At 47.0% G+C, this 17,041-nt stretch overlaps 1 protein-coding gene and 1 long non-coding RNA gene across 2 annotated transcripts; one reads left to right on the top strand and one right to left on the bottom strand.

The window, feature by feature from the left end:
- The first annotated feature begins 1,252 nt into the window (after nt 1-1,252).
- LOC110477799 (transmembrane protein 182) lies at nt 1,253-16,764 on the top strand. Its single transcript, XM_077786494.2, has 5 exons — nt 1,253-1,535; nt 4,113-4,230; nt 6,032-6,130; nt 8,627-8,764; nt 15,570-16,764. The coding sequence occupies exons 1-5, from the start codon at nt 1,383-1,385 to the stop codon at nt 15,797-15,799; spliced, it is 738 nt and encodes a 245-aa protein (XP_077642620.2). The 5' UTR covers nt 1,253-1,382; the 3' UTR covers nt 15,800-16,764.
- On the bottom strand, nt 4,296-15,650 carry LOC116183645 (uncharacterized). The gene is made up of 3 exons (XR_004148305.3): nt 15,515-15,650; nt 12,454-15,427; nt 4,296-12,333 (listed from the first exon to the last, which is right to left on the bottom strand). It is a non-coding gene; the product is annotated as an uncharacterized LOC116183645 (long non-coding RNA).
- Nucleotides 16,765-17,041: the final 277 nt, after the last annotated feature.

Below are 17,041 nucleotides of genomic sequence, written 5' to 3'. Positions count from 1 at the left end.
TCAGGTGAAACCAGGAACAACTCTGCCCCTGGGACAGTGAGGGAGGGAGGTCTAATGTGTTATTTAACATCTACCCCTGCAATATTTAAGAAAAAACAATGCAGAGGATGAAATTAATTATTATAATTTAAATTCTGTTTGCTTATAGAAGCACAACAGAAGATTGAGAACATTCATCACTCTGTATGCCTCAATAAGAAGTGCAGACAAAGTTTTTCCCAACTGTCTCCAGTTTCCCCAGCCAGTGTGCAGTTGCTTTGAGATACCCATATGTTCACAGGTAACTTTAAATATTAAGTTGATTTGGAAATTAATTTGGCAACACAAATTCCCATAGGATAGGGAAGTCAACATCATCACCCCCCTGTTTAGATCAGGTCATGACTAAGGTTAGAAAATCAGAGCTTGATTTTTGACTGCAATTTAAATTTCTTCTCCCAGCCTCCTGGCATGCCACAGGAATATAGTTATTGCCCTACAGAAATTATAATTTTCCTAGTCTGGCATCCCATTCCTGGCAGTGATCTGCAGCAGATGCTCCAGCAGAAGCCAAAAACATGAGGAAGCAAATGGCAGTGAGATTCCATGCAGGAATGTCCTTGCTCCCTGGAGACACTTCTCCCACAGGAGGCTGGGAGGGGTGTGGATCCACTTTTCCATGGCAGGAGGGAGAACATAATTTACAGCTGCAGGACATCCCTGGTGTGTCCGTGTGTGCTCCTGGTTGGATGCTCCTTGTCCAGCTCCATGTGGACCTGCCTGGTGCAGAGCTGGTGGTTGCAACCCTCCCAAGAGCACTGGGATATTTAAGATCTCCCAGTGTTTTAATGTTTTTCTTGCATCGCTGGAGTCACTTTCTGTAAAAGCCACATCAGAGTTCTGCTCGGAGGAAGGAGGAGACGCAAATTCCAGAAGTGCCATTTGTGGGGACACAGCGAGAGGTGTCACCACAGTGGCTGAGGACACCAGGGGCCCCGCAGTGTCGGGAAGACCTTTGAGTCCACCTCTGCTTGTGTGTGCAGGGAGGGATGGGAATAACTCCCTGGTGTCCCGGGAATTCTGCACTCGTGACCCAGAGCCGTGTCCTGAGGGCTCCTGGCTGTGCCTCTCGGGCAGCAGCAGCCACGTGTCCCCTGGGATGGCTCCGTGCTCTGCCTCAGTGCTTGTCATGATCCTTAATGCCACAGCTGCTCGCTCACACCAGGTCATCTGCTTTTCTTAGTCCTGCCCCACCACCCACTGAAACTCACACCAGCCAGGAGATCGCTATCCACATCCAAAAATAGCATTTCTCTGGCCCCGCTCTTCCAGAGAGCCGGGAAACTCGGGGGTTTTCCTGCTTTTCTGGTTTCCAGTTGTGCTGGATTCCCCCCTGCTGCCCCATGAAGGCCGGAGCAGCCGCCCTGGCAGCCGGGATCCTCGGAGGCACCGGGGTTCTGCTCTTCCTCATCGCCTTTGGGACGGATTATTGGCTCCTGGCCACGGACACCTGTGGGGGCTTCGAGCACGGGAACAGCACTCTGAGCACCGGGGGGGTGAGCTCTGAAATCCTGTGCTTTGAAAGAACTTATCTAAATAATTTCAGATCTGAAAATTTGAAATCTGTGATAATATTTATGCTCAATGGAAAGTGACCTGGTAATGTAAAACGTCAGCCTGAGGTAAAACTTTGAATTCTTTAAAATCCAACCCAGCTTTTACATAATATTGAGCATTTTGACTGGAGTAAATTGTGTCTAGGAAGAGTTAAGACAGCACCTCTGTAATCTGGCAGATATGAACATTAGAGAATGAAAGGCAAAAATGTAAGAGCTTTAGTTGTTGACAGCCTTTCCCTCTAAAGACAAAAGATATCTCCTGATATTTGCCATTAAAAGATTTCTCCCTCTGTAGTTTCTTAATTTAAAACTAGTTCACATTTAAAAGTGTGGGCCTTGGCAGTCACTTCCATCTGAAGTGATACAGCTGCAGCACAGACACCAAACTAGAGTGAACATCAGACACAGAGCAGAGCAGACGGGTTCCTGCCCATCTGACCAGTGGCCTGGATATCCTCAAAGTAAGATTTATATAGGATTTTAGTTAGCAGAAAATGTAATTTTCAAGGGACAGCTTGGTATTTTAGTGCCAAGGGCTGGTGTCACTTGTTTATAGATCCCTCAAGTTGGATTTTTGCTGCACCTGCTGTTGTCTAACTCTTCAATGAAATAACAACCAGATCAGTTCCTTGAGCCACCTACTCCCCCAAAATGTTTTTGTGCCAATCAATGTGTGGTTTCTATTACAAAATGACAGGAAGATCCTCGTTGTGTGCAGAGTTTTTGTTACTTCAAAGTTCAATCCAATTAGGTTTGATTTTTTTCCTGGTGCGGTGAGTCACCCTGGGTAGGCATCATGATGCCAGCAAGAAATATCTTTTCTTTCATTTCAGAATGCCATAATCAAATGTAGGGCACTGTTTGCTTGAGTCATGGTTCCAAATAACTTTCCCAACTAAAAAAAAAAATATGATGGAAAAAATGCCTGGAGAAGTGAAACAGAAAACAGGGTCTTGAGTTTCAAGCACCTCAGCGAAGCCTGGCGATGGCAGAGACAGAGAAGTGCCACTTGCTTTTCGTGCACTTGGGAAGTGACAGTGTTAATTGTTTCACATTTTAGTTGTGTTTTAAAGTGGAGAGAGCAGAGGTGATTCACTGCATGACACAAATAAACATCTCAAACATTTCAGAGATGCTCTTGGCCAAGTGTTGGGGAGCCTGATGCTGAGGCAATGACTTCAAAAGCACCAGGCAGAAATAGGAACTGCTCTTACTCTTCCCTCCAAGCTATTTTATTTCTATTTCAGACACTGTTTCTATTATTTCTATTTCTGTTACTGGTTGTGGATAACAGGCTCTGTTTTTACCTTCTCTGCCCTTTCTTAAACTGTCAAATCCTGTCCCTTACAGATAAGGATGGGCTGAGTATCTGGCAAGCTCAGTGAAATGTGCTGTGGATGCACCAAGTCAGAGCCACCAGCTGAGGTTTCAGGGCTGAGGAAGCTCTGAGGAAGTTTCAGGGCTGAATGTTCCCCTTGTCATAGTCAGGGTTTTATCCTGGAAGTAAAAGGAGAATCAGGTCAGGGCTCTGAAAGCTGCTATAATGTGATACATAAAAACATCTAGGAGAGGGAAGCAGAAGATCTCTGGGGAGAGCTCAGAGCCCCTTCCAGTGCCTAGAGGGGCTCCAGGAGAGCTGGAGAGGGACTGGGGACAAGGGATGGAGGGACAGGACCCAGGGAATGGCTTCCCACTGCTGGAGAAATACTGGGGAGAAATTCTTCCCTGTGGTGCCCTGGCACAGGGTGCCCAGAGAAGTTGTGGATGCCCCTGGACTCCTGGAAGTGCCCAAGGCCAGCTGGACAGGGCTTGGAGCAACCTGGACTAGTGGAAGGTGTCCCTGCCCATGGCAGGGGGTGGCACTGGGTGGGTTTTAAGGTCCCTCCAACCCAAACCTATTAACCTGTGACAGGATAAGTACCTCTAGCACCTCCCTGTTGAGTCCCATCTCCTTTCTCTGGTTCACTGGGGCCATTTCTCTGTGGACATTCCCCTTCCATCAAAAAACTTAATTTTGTCACAGTCCTGTCTCCTTTACCAAACTGTGTGTGGGGAAGATAAAGCTGGTTTTGAGGATAATTTTAATAAGTTCTTTGGTAAACCTTCCATGACTGGACTTTGCAATATTGTGCCTTCAGGAAAGACCAAAACCTTGTGCTCACAGGTCTGGTCTGGGGGTTGGAGGAAGGTGTTTGAGGAGTAGAACACACCCAGAAGGTCCAGCTCCCTGGAATTCTCATCCAGCTCTGGCCAGCAGGGGTTTATGGACAGGAGAAAAGGAGGCAAATGGTTTGTGCAGGTCTGCAGGACAATTTGTTGTCAGAACATTTTGCAGCCGTGACACAGCGGAAAGTCAAGGACAGCAGCTCCTCCGTGTTCCCCAATCTCACCAAGACTGACTCAAAAAACAAATGAAAACCCCATAAAAATTAAATCAACGTCTGCCTAAGCAATGCATACACTCTTTGTACCATGATGTTCCCTGTTTCAGCCTGGACTTTCATTCCTCCCCAGGCTGAAACTCCAACAGAGGTCGGGAAGGAGATCCTCACTTTCCACCACGAGGGTTTCTTCTGGCGGTGCTGGTTCTTTGGCGAGGGCCACCCCGAGACCATCTGGACCTTCTGGTACAGTGAGTACAATGCCACCACTCCGTATCCACAGCGTTCCATCACAGTTTAATGGGAAACAAACACAGGAAGTGCTCCCAGGCATGAGGAGACAGTTTTTATTTCATTTTTTTCATTCTCATCTTCTGTCAAAAGCAAAAGTGGCTCACCCTTTTTGTGCCTTTTCTATGCTCAGTTTTTGACTTGGATTTTGCTCTCAGAGGGCTGTTCACCAAAATGTTGCAACCTCATGAGGCCGTTTAATTGATCATCTACAGAGTTATGTGAGGTGGTGGCTTCCACCAGCGAGGAGAACCCTTCCTTCCTTCCTCCCCTGCCTCCCAATACCCGTTGATGTTTGTGCTCAGCAGCATTCTGTAAAGATGAGGCCATGCCCTTCCCAGCATTGCTCTTCTGTCCCTGTTTTCTGCCTTCCAGGTGCTCAGCATTCCCAGCTCCCACTGGTTTCAGCACTGGGAAGGCTGGAACTGCACTTCGTGGTGTCCCTGGGTGCTCAGGACCAGCAGTGCACTGTGCAAAGCTATTTTATTTTAAGTTCTCAGCTTTTTTGCTTTTCAAGATCGTTGAAATTACACTTGAGAATAGACAGACAACAGGGATGCAAAGATGAAACCTGTTCTGTGACCCTGGCTGGTGCCACCCTGGTGCAGTGAAGGGTTGGCTCAGTGAACCAGGAGCTCCCACCAGAAATAGGAAAGGAGTGAGACCACACCAGGACACACCTGGCATCAGCCATGATTTGGGATAAAACCCCTCAGATTTTAAATAATTCTGCATATTCTTTAAACACCACAAAACCCTTGGCCCTGTGCCCAGCGAGGCCTCGATGGAAGATGTTCCTGAGGTTGTTGAGCAGCACAATCACCTCAGAGGGCACTTCCCTGCAAATAATGCAGGTTCCCACACTAAATTTACTCTGCAGTGATTAAAATTTCAAATGACTTTGTGGTCCCCCAGCCCCTGACCTGTTTCCTGTAAAATCTTGCAGGAATACTTCCCGCCACTGCTCAGCAATGGGAGGTTTTTCACACAGGAAATTTGTGATAAAAAAGGACAGGCTTGAGACAGGGAGTTTGCTACTGAATTTCATTATATGGAAATACATAATATAATTTTACCTGAAGTAAAATGAGTCACTCTGATAACTGGCAAATTTTTTGCTACTTCTTTAGGTATTTATTATAATAGGATTGATCATGGCAAATTAATTTGCTGCTCCTGTGGATGTAATAATTAATTCAATAGGTATTCCATAGTCAATTTAGCATGAACTAATGTCCACCTATTATAAAGTGCTCCTTTGAGCTGGGGAACATATTTAAATAAGTGGCCAACCATTAATTAATTCATTTAACATTCATTCTATTACTGTTAATCATGATAAGCCTCAGTGGTATTAATATTGATGGGGCACTTCCATTCTAATTGTGCATTTCCTTCTCACCAGCTGGAGGTCTTAGAAGTACCTTGCTCTGGTACCCAAACATTTTGACCCTTCCAGGTGGTCAGGTACATTCTCTGGAGGAAAACAGCAACAAGAATATTGACACTGACTTCAGTTGTTCCATCTTTCATAATTTTTGTCCACCGAAGTCTCAGGTTATGAAGATGAGAAGATGTGCAAGGAGTAGTCTCCGATCCTCTGATATCTCCCCTCTTTCATATTTATTATTTGTATTTTTATTTTTCTCTCTAACCAAGATAATATTTTTTACTGATCTTACAGTATCAGTACTGTAACTGATTCTGAAGGAAATAAAAGCAAACTGGGATTTAGTTCTTCTTTTTCTTCATCTTTTCCAGCCAGCCAAGCCCACCCCAAGTTCTGCATGCATGGCTACCTCTTCCCCATGCCCATTGCTGTGGGACCTTTCCCCCATCCCTCCTATGACACAACTGCAGGTGAGTTTCTTTCCTTCTCCCCCAGCAGCTCCTTTTCCAGGGGATCAGGCAGAGATCTGGGATGTGTGTCAGTGCTGTGGTTCTCCTGTTGAAAATTCACGTGGCCAAGACCTCTGGAAAGCTCCTCCACAAACCACTCCTGCCGGGCTGGCTGCCCCAAGCACACACTGAGAGGTTCTCCCACGTTGTCTCCTCCAGCCTGGTGTGCTGGGATGGGCTGAGCTCCCTCCCAGGGGGTCTCACACCTGATCCTGTGAGCAAGGCAGGATAAATCCACTCTCCCCCATCTCCTCTCTCACTGGGAGGAGCTGGAGCCAGACCACCCAAACCCAGCCTGAGTGCTGACTCGGTCCCAGAATCTGGTTGCCTGGGATAGCTCAGGTGTTGATTTGTTGCAAGGCAAGATAAACAAGTACTGGAAAATCGGTTAAAAACCAAATTGTTAGAAAATCACGTAAGTGACTGGCTTATGTTTAAAGCAATGAACACTATGCAGTTGGAGAGCTTCCTTTCAACTGGGTCCCTTTTTATTTATGTTTCTCTGTATTTTCCAAGTTCTTTAATGGATCAGTTGCTGTTAGGAATTTTAATTTGCTAAATTGGTGGCAGCAGTTAGAATTAATTCAATGATCTTTTTTGAAATGAATTGATTTCTTTAAATAGTGTGCATCAGTCTGCCTTGCCTCCAGGGATGCAGGGCAGACATTCTGCACAAACAAACATCTTGACCTTTTCCTTAGCCTTTAGTAGTACCTTTTTTTTTGTTTTGTTTTATTTCATTATTTTTTTTCTATGAGAAATTAATTTAAAAAAAAAATATTGTCAGTAGGAGCATGTGAGGAAGGGCAGCTCGTTTCTTTGGCTGTGCAGAATTCCTGCCCCGGGGTGTCAAATGGATCCGAGGGACCTGCGGAGGGAGGAGGAGGAGGAGCTGGTGCAGGATGCGGGATGAGCAGCGGGATTGTTCCTGCTTGGGAGAGATGCGCACAGTGTCCCGGTTCGAATGATCCTGCTGATAAACACACACACACACACACTATTCCTTCCATCCTAATAAAGGGCTGGAGGCATCTGCCCCTGCCTGCCAGGCCCAGCTGTGGAACCCTCCCAGATGTGTCCCCCGGGGCAGTCCCGGGACCACCTCGGGATTATTCTCCGAGCTCTTTTCTGCCCGTGATGTCTCCCTGGAGGTTCCAGGGATGTGGGGCTGGGGGCTCTGCCTGTCCCCTCACCTCAGGGACCTGGGGGTGGCTCAGCCTCCACATTTTGGGCTCCTCCCCTGCCCCAATCCTCTGCAGAGCCCTCGTGGGGAGCCCCTTCTGTCGATAGCATCCTTTTCTTTCTGCCCAGTCCTTCCTCTCTGGAAAGGCTGACAGAACAGGAGCTGTCCAAGGAGAGCAGTCCTCCAGCTATTACCTGCTCCAGAGATAATTCTGCCTTATCTGCATCCTCTTAGGCTCCCTGAGAGAAACGGGTGACGGGAGGTTAAACATGAAAATGAATTCTGTGGTTTTGGAGAGTTCAAGATACTTATCTCTCCCTAAGTGGCTCTCCTGACAAAATGGTTTCAAATGAGGAAAACGCATCTTCTCTGTATCATTTTTCTTTCAAGTGTGAATCATTTCAGCACTACCCACTTCCTTGTGCTCAGCTTAAATCGAGCTGGAGCTTCTGGAAAACCACTGGCAGGGAGAGATGTGGTGGTCCAAGGGGTCAGATAAATCAGGGGATGGGGAGCAGGGTATCAGAGGGTCTCTGCTGGAGGACCACTACCTTTGGATAAGGTTTATGGCAGTGTCTGCAAAGCACTTGGCTGCTGGGAGACTTGAATTAGTGGGCTACATCCCATCCTGTCCCACCTGGTGGGATGTGATGGACCAAGCTTGCTCATCTTTGCCTGGGGTGCTTGTATGAAGTCAGAGCCAAACCCCCAAATTCCTTGGATGGAGAGACAGCTGCTCTCCTGCCCCATTCTCCTTCCCAGAGTCTAACAAGGCCATTAATGGGGGAACTCATGAGCTCCTGTTTTCCCTACAGTCCTGCTAGCAAACACTTTTATTTTAAACCAGGAGCCTGGCACCTTCCCGAAGTGTTAATTAAAGTGGAACAAAGCTGTGGTCTGAATCCACCACTCCAAATTTTTGCTATTTTCTTTCCTTTCCTGCCAAGCTTTTCCAACCTTCCCCAGCACAGTTAAGAACAGTGTCCTCTCCTCCCACCCTTTTTTTTTGGTGTGCTTCCCTGGCAAACTTTCCCACCCCTTTGGCCTCATTCCAGTCCCATTCTGTAGGGCATGACATTCCCCCTGAACCCGTGGCTGTTCCAGGTGCCCTGGCAAAGCCAGAGCCTCAGCTCTGCCTGACACAGCAGCATCTCAGGTTGTTGTTTTTACTGTTGCTAAAGCAGGAGTTAAACATGACATCATTAAGAAAAATATTTCTGAGGTTGAAGTTTCCCTCTTTCCCTCTCCTTTCACTGCCTTTGCTCCTGTTGCAGTGTACAGAGGATTTTGGACGGCGTTCATCCTGCTGGCCGTGGCTGCTGGGCTTGTGGGGGGGCTCCTGCTGGTGTGTGGGGTCCCCTTCTCCAGCCCCCACTCCTACAAAGTCGGGGGAGGATTCCTGCTGCTCTCAGGTGAGGGGACAAGGTTGGGGCAGGGTGGCTTTGGAACGGGGGCAGGTGGGGATGAAGTGCTGCCGTGGGAGATGGGGCTCTGATGGGAGCAGCAAATTATTATTTCCCTTTTCCCACTGGAGTTAACCCCTGGGATCTCTGAGCAAGCTGGCCCAGTGCAGTGTGTCCCTGTCCATGGCCTTTATGACCTCCTTTGGTCCTCTTCCAACCCAAACCATCTGTGATTCCATGATTCTGTGCTCAGCCAGGCTTTAGCAGGATAGTCCTTAGTCCTAGCAAAGCTGGACTTTTGATTTTTGAAAATCACTTTGCTTTTACTACTCCTGCATGCAACCCTTTTATTTCAGTAAAGCCTGCAGGTGTGTTAAGTCTGGGCAGCATCAGCCCTGCTCAGTTCCCCAAAGTCAGGCTTTGCATTTGGGCTGCTCCTCTGCTGTTAGCTTTGATAGAGCTGGAAACCCACAGAGTGATGAAAGGCAAACCCCATGATCCAAAATGGGAGGGCTGGCTTAAGGAGACCTGAAAAGATGAAACGATGGCACTGCAGGAAAATGAATTAAAAATAGGCATTTATTCATTTTCCCCACTGCTGTTACCAATGATTCCACTGAATTATCACTTGGGCTTTTTCCTTTTCTGTATTTGAGAGGAATAACTGGCTTCAATATTAGAAATACTTGATTTATACCAGTGACTCAAACTCGAAAAAGCTCTTTTATGACTCAAGCAGCCACAGGCTGGAGCTCAGTTGAGCTGTGCCAGGTGAAGAACTTCTTAATGAAATCAGGTCTTGCTCTGAAAAACCACTGCTTAATTGCAGTGAATTCGTGGGCTACATCCCATCCTGTTCCATCTGGTGGGATGTGATGGATCCTTCACCAGCTCCTGCTTCCTCATAACAAACATTGGTGAAAATATTTAACAAGAAAGGTCTGACATTGACCCACATCCCCCGCTGCCACATTTACACAGCTTTTAAATTCCTCCAAGGATGGCCATTCTACCCCTGCCCTGGGCAGCCTGTGACAGATATGGACAATGCTTTCCATGGAGAAATTCCTGCTGCTCTCCACCCTGAACCTCCCCTGGCCCAGCCTGAGGTTGTTCCCTCTCCTCCTGTCCCTCCTGGAGCAGAGCCTCCCCTGGCTGTCCCCTCCTGCCAGGAGCTGTGCAGAGCCACAAGGTCCCCCCTGAGCCTCCTTTTCTCCAGGCTGAGCCCCCCCAGCTCCCTCAGCCCCTTCCCAGCTCCGTCCCCATCCCTGGACTCTCTCCAGCCCCTCTCTGTCCCTCTGGTCACGAGGGTCCCTGAGCTGCCCCCAGCGTGGGGGTGCTCCAGCAGTGCCAGCACAGGGGACAGCACTGCCCTGGTCCCCCGGGCACCGTTCCTGGCCCAGGCCAGGTGCCACTGGCCCCTTGCCCACCTGGGCACCGCTGGGTTATGTCCTGCCACTGGCACCAGCACCCCCAGGGCCTTTCCCAGCTTCCCAGCCCTTCTGCCCCAGCATGGAGCTTTCCATGGGGTTGTTGTGATCCCATAACGGATAATAATCCAAGGGCTGGACCAGGGTAGGAAGCTTTCTTTTCCCATCTGTAATCCAGGCTCACAGGAGGCAGCAGATGTCCCTGAGGAGTGTATCCAGCCTGTACATTGGGCAGGAATATCAGAAAAGGATGCCGAGTAATACTCAGCTGTCTTTCTTTTTTTTTTTTTCCTTTTTCTTCATTGTTTTTCCACTTTATTTGACTACTCCTTGATTAAAAGGCTGGGGCTTCGAATGTGACACTTTTTGGAAGAGCTGATTATGCATCACATAAACCTCTTGGCATTAGACAAAGATGCTGCTGTTAAAATTGAAGTTTGTATTAATGCAGCTTCAATCTGAACAGCAATCATTGTTATTAACAGTCATTCAGGGGAATGAGTTCAGCTGGAAGACACTGCCTACTATATTTTCCACTCAAATGATAGCAGAAGGATTCAATGTGTTTTTTAGCAAAGTTTCCTTAGTGTTTCAACTGATCCTTTTATTCAGGGGGGCTTATCCTGATCTCAGACCTCTGGATCCTGCTTGGCCCTGGCTTCTGGATGGATTTGGGTTGCATCCCTCCATGGTTATTTTCTCATTATCCCTTCTAAAAATATTTTGCATAATTGCACTAAGCGGTAGGAACAATGGATTTAGCAGAGGCTCAAGTCCCCAGCCGTCCCTTTCCTTCGGCTGGCGGGATGTGAGGGATGATGCGGGAGAAAGCGCCTCTTGTCTTCTAATCATGGCCTGCGGGTCAGTGTTAATTAACCTCCCTTGCAGAAAGGATCTCTCCTTGAGGAAGTGTGAAAAAGCTGCAATCTGCAGAGCGGGAGTGTGGTCTGCCAGTGGGAATGGGAGATGGAGCACCAGGACTGCGGGATGTCCCGGCCTCGCTGGGAACCCTTCACCAGAAGCTTTGTTCCTCCCACCACCGCCCTACTTTTGGGAGAAGAAGTGGTTATTCATTGCAAAATGATGTCACTTTTTCCACCAAAAGGCTCTAAAGACACCGCTGGTGCAAAAGCATTCCCAGACATTTATGGATGACCAGCCTGAGGAGGGTTGTGTGTCCATCCGTCACTGGGGGAATCCAGTGCTGAAGGGTGAGGATTGTTATGGCTCAGCCAGATCCCTTTGGATTTCCCCCTGAGATGCCTTTTATTTTCTGTACATTCCAGAGGGCAAATCTGACTGTGCCAGCTCCAGTAACCAATGGACTGCTCTGGGAGGTGCTTCTGAGTGCCATTCCAAAGCACTGGAGCCATTTCTCTGGATTTCCTCCTCTGGGTGACTCTGGAAAGAGCCAAAGCCAATCTGACATTTGCTGGTGTTGCCTTTGCAGCTGAGGCCATTTTCTGAGCAGTTTTCCCTGCCAGCCTTCTCCCAAAAGCACCTGGAATACATGAGCCAAGAGCCAGTGTGCTGCTTTCCTCTCAGCATTTGCTGTCTTGGAATGAGCTTCAGCGCTTCCAAGGGGTGGCACATCCTGCCTGGTGCCTGATTGTACCTTTGTTTCCGTAGTCAGAGGTTGGTTAATTGTCACTGCAATGTCACCAAGAGGGCTGGGTGAGCTCTGTGCTGCAGCTTCTGGAAACTCTTTGGGTTGCTGAGACAACTTTCCTTCATTTTGTCCTTCATTTTTTCCCACCTTGTGCTCTTTGGTTTTCATTTCCTTTGGGCATTTTAAAGACCAAACTTAGGAATGCAACACTGGCACAGGTTGCCCAAAGAGGCTGTGAATGTCCCATCCCTGGAAGTGTTCCAGGCCAGGTTGGATGGGGCTTGGAGCAACCTGGGATGATGGGACACATCCCTGCCCATGGTGGGACCAACCTGTTCTTCAGCACGACCAACAGCATGGGAGAAAAGGACAGATTACCCACTCCTGAGAGTTAAAGTGCTGGATTTTTTTGCTCAGATTCTGCTTCCCAAATGGAGCAGCTCCACTTTGGCAGTCTCAGGCTCCCCACGTGCAGTGAAGGCTGACAGTTATGGAAGGGCAGCTGAAGGTCACCCCTCCATTTCGCTGTTATTAACATCCTTAAGAGGCAACGAGTGAGAGAGGAGAACGAGTCAAAGTTCATTATTCTCCTAATTAGCAGATTACACAAAAATTCAGTAGCTTCCGCAGAATAAGAGTTAAAGATTGAGTTCACTCACCTGTCCCCACAATTAGCAGCTATAAAGGTGTCACAAGGAAATAAAGTGAGAGAAAGGAAAAGCTCCACTTCAATTTGCCCACACAGAAGACACAGCTCCGCTGGGAGAGGGGGATGGAGCTCCAGGCTCCCGGATCTGCGGCGCACAAAGGAGACAGATTTAACACCCCACTGCAATTTTCTGGCAATTAGCCCTTCCCCAGAAGATGCCGTTGACCTCATCAGTCTGGAGATGGAGTTTCGCAGTTATTTTTTCCCAGTACCATCCTAATGAAGAGAGGCAAAGAGGGAGAAGGAGGCAAGGAAAGGGATCACCCAAAAATTACCATTTTCCAGTGGAGAAAGCACAGCTGAGAGGACCAGGGGGATGAGGTTTATGAGGTCTTCACTTACTCAAACCCAATACACACCCTGTGTCTCAGGTGTGGGTGCCAATGCCAGTGTCCCGTTTTGGACAAAAAATTACATTTTTTCAGTTTTTCATTTTGCTGCCCAAAGCAGGAAGGAATCTGTATCTCTGCATCCAAAGCTGGCAGGAAACAAAGATTACTTTCTGCTGTGTCCAACACTAAAAGCCCCAGAAAGGAGGGGGTAAAGTGAAACCTGTTTAACAGATGAAAATCCCAAATACAACAGCATTTTAAAGCAAAAATGCCAAACACTTTGGTAATATAGGAGTGAAACATCCTGATTTTCTCATGATGAAGAGGCTGCTGATGTCTGTAAGTGTGACAAGTTTTAGGCAGGTTCAGGTACTTCTGTGATTGCTGCAAACAAGCATTTCTGGCTGAGCAGATTTTGGTGAGCTGCCCTTCCTGAGCTCCCACCATCCTTTGGCTGCACCTGCCCATCTGATTTTCTCTTCCCACCAAGGACATGGTGTAAATCCCAGGGATTCCTCATCACTCAGCTGTAATTATTCCAGGGAAGGAGGCTGCTTGCTTTACATATTCTTGTCATTTGCCCAGAGTGTGAAAACATTCTTAATTTAGATGCCATGGCCATGCCATCACCTCCAGTACCTGTTTAATAATAAATCCTTCCATGCCAAGACCTGGAGCTTCTCCTGAGGCCAGAGGAGGGACCAACTCCCATTCCTTATCTCCTGAAGAGGTTGGGAATTGTGCCACCCATACCTGGGACTTCCCACACCCTTCTCCATAAGAACTGGAAGGTTTTGATCTGATTACTTCAAAAAACAAGGCTTAGGCCATATAAATTGTCCTGGGAGAAATCAAGACAGAATTCCTGGTTATTTAAAGCAAAATTCCAAAATACATTTCCATACCCACGTTCTCTGTCCCACCGGGGCTGCGCTTTCATTTGCGTCTCTTACGGTAGGTATTATAAGTTAATGAAATAGAAATTGATCTTTAAAGGAGCACTTTTCAAGGTTCAGTTGCTATCTAATTAATTTAATTTTAAATTACATCAGTAATAAAGACTTAATTGCCTTCTTATCAATACATTGTATTTTGTAAAGGACATGCGACTATTTGAACACACCATCGCTTTCTTATAGTAGAATAATTGGTATTTTAAGCATACAACTATCATAGTAAGTGTAAAATATTTATTTGTGCACTTAATTTCAAGTGGTATCAAAACCTCAATGAACATGCAAATGTTCCAGCAGCTGCTGTTTAACTCCTTGCCTGCCTCTCCAGGAAAAACAAGGACTCCTCCACATCAGGGAGAATAGCTGGAATTTCAGTGTGGGGTGATGTACAGAATATTTGTATGGCTACACCAATTTTTGATTGTTAAGATTGCATCTTTTTAGAGCATGGGAGGCAGTTTAGTAAATGTGACAGCTTAGGGTGGGGAACTGCAACTTCTGTCTCCCTCCTAGTGAGGACTTTGAAGCCTCTTACCTTCATGTGAGTCTTATTTTTGTCTCTGAGATGCTTTTATAACCTTTATAAACAGAATCACAGTAAACATGGATGTGTTTTATCTGACTGAAGATCCAGTAACCTCCCTAAGCAGATAAATCAGTGTCAGTCTTTACTCCTTTCCTTTCCTTAGCACAGGAGCTGGATTTTGGCATGTAAAGGCTGCCAGGAAGAATAATTAAATACACCACAACTACCTTTGATTTAAAAATGGCAAGGGGGAAAATTAAATCTTGCAGAAGCCACAACACATCCACAGAACTGTGTAGTAACTTGTCAACTAAATTAAATTCGAGCAGTTCACTTCAACCATAAAAATAATATAAGCTGTGATATATTTCTTTCATTTGTGTGTGTGTGTATATCTATATGTTATATAGCACCATTTAAAAATAGCACCTTCTACCTGTGAAGTAGCAAGATCAGATATTTCTGAACTGCTTTCAGACCTGTCATCACACCATCACTATTCAGCTTTAATAGATGTTGAGTTTAAAATGCACCACAGAAATATATATTTTTTAAAGATACACAGTAAATGAGATTTGAGCCACTCTAATTTGTGTCATCTGCTTCCAGCTTCATGGCACTAGCTGCTGTAATAATTCTTGTTATTATTCTGGTATTTAGTAGCCCATCTAAGATGAATATCTCATGGCTGTATGCTTTTCCCATCCCATAATGTGCTGGTCCTGCAGGCTCTGCTGGCTCTGGGGGTGGCAATGCCAGAATTCTTCCATCAGCAGGATTTATCATGGCATCTTTGTGCTCCTGGTGGGGATTGGCTATGACACTGCTTGCAAGGGCAGATACAAAAAGGAAGAAGTAAGTTTTGGTGTCTCCTCATTAATCTCTGAGAAATTAAAAGTGAAGAAGGTGAAAGATCCCACCTTTGAGAGAGGAAGGCAGGTCCCAGCAGAGAACATCAGCCCTGCTCAGGTGCCTTCTCCTTGGCCTTGTCCTGCTGAAGCAGAGCCTTCAGAAGAGCTGGTGGCCAAAGCACGAGGTGTCAGAGGGCAGGAACTGGTCGCTGTGGTGTGGGGCTCTCCCATGGCCAGTGACCTCAGCTTCCTCAGGAACCTGCAGAGCAACATCAGGAGCAACAACTCTGCCCCACAAAGCTTTGATGCAGAGCAGGGATGAGAAGCTGCTGTGATCTTCTCTCACCTTTAGCCCTGTATTTCTTGCACAGCCAATAACTCCGTTTTGTCTCTCTTCCCAGGAGGTTTGTTTCTCCTGCTCGTGTTTCTCTTTGTGATGTGGAAGGAGTTTGCAGCTGACTTTCAGAAGTACATCCTCCTGGAGAGGAGCGAGAGGTGCCTGGATGATGTCCCCGTGCACGTCTACTACGGGTGGTCCTTCATGTTCGCCGCCGCCGGGGTGCCCCTGGTGTTACTCTCTGGACTCCTCTTCTTCCTGGTGGGCAGAGACATTATGGATTCCCTGCAGTAAGACAAATGTGGAAAAGGCTTTGAGAAAATTGGTGATGCTCCTTGTAAAGAAACACACCCAGGTTTTGAGGGCTTGATCGTTTTTGTAGCTCTGATTGTTGGGATAGGCTATACTCGGTCTCGTGGGGAGGCAGGGATGGAGCGCTGAGCATCCACAGAATCCCAGGATGGTTTGGGTTGGATGGGACCTTAAAGTGCCACCCCCTGCCACGGACAGGGACACCTTCCCCTGTCCCACTTTGCTCCAAGCCCGACCCAGCCTGGCCTTGGACACTTCCAGGGATGGGGCAGCCACCCTGTGCCAGAGCCTCCCCACCCTCCCAGCCAGGAATTCCTTCCCTATGTCCCATCTCACCCTGCCCTCTGGCAGTGGAAGCCATTCCCTATGTCCTGTCCCTCCATCCCTTGTCCCAAGTCCCTCTCCAGCTCTCCTGGAGTCGCTGTAGGCACTGGAAGGTTTCCCTGGAGCTTTCTTTTCTCCAGGTAAACACCCCCAGCTCTCCCAGCCTGGCTCCAACCACTGTCCATCCCAAAACAGCCCCAGTGAACATCCAGCTCCAGCCTTTTTCCACTTTGGAGATGTTTCAGCACGTTGGTGGGGTTTACACCAGTTTTTTTCCTCAGCCCAAGGGAAAGCAGCTCTCTGTCAGCAGAGCTGCACATCCATATTCAGCAGAGCTGGAGTTTTACAGCATTCCCAGCATCCTGGTTTCTTGTAAAAGGAAATCGAATCTGGCTGCGATGGTGCAAGCAATAATGTCTATTTCTAAAAAGCAATTAAGGATGATTTTTTTTTTCTTAGCTAGCTCTAATTGACGTCAAAGGACAACCATTTTAATGGGATGTCGGGAAACATGAGAAACTTCTTTCTTCCTTAAAAGCCCTGATTCTGAAGATACAAATGTACCTGGACCTAACCTAACTTTCAATACGGGAATAAACCAATTTCTGTGGCTTGAAGCATAACATGAATTAATTAGTATTTCTTTACAGCAATGCTTTCCTCTGCATTTACTATTTTCCCTGGATACAGTTTTGGGGGGATTCCCAACCCAAAAACTGAAAAGTGATCCTGGCTGAGGGAAAAGGAGGGGGGACAATAGCATGATATTGTGATATCACCAGTGCCCCATCAGTTCTTCAAGTGGCAATTTCTCACTATAAATTTGTTTTGAATAATTTTTGGCATTACTCTAAATTTAATATTTTCTCTGGACACAGCTTGGGGAAGTTTCTCAGCCCA

Source organism: Lonchura striata, chromosome 4A, assembly GCF_050655825.1.
Source record: "Lonchura striata isolate lonStrDom1 chromosome 4A, ASM5065582v1, whole genome shotgun sequence".
Taxonomy (NCBI): Eukaryota; Metazoa; Chordata; class Aves; order Passeriformes; family Estrildidae; genus Lonchura; species Lonchura striata.
This window is presented reverse-complemented; position numbering and strand designations above follow the sequence as displayed.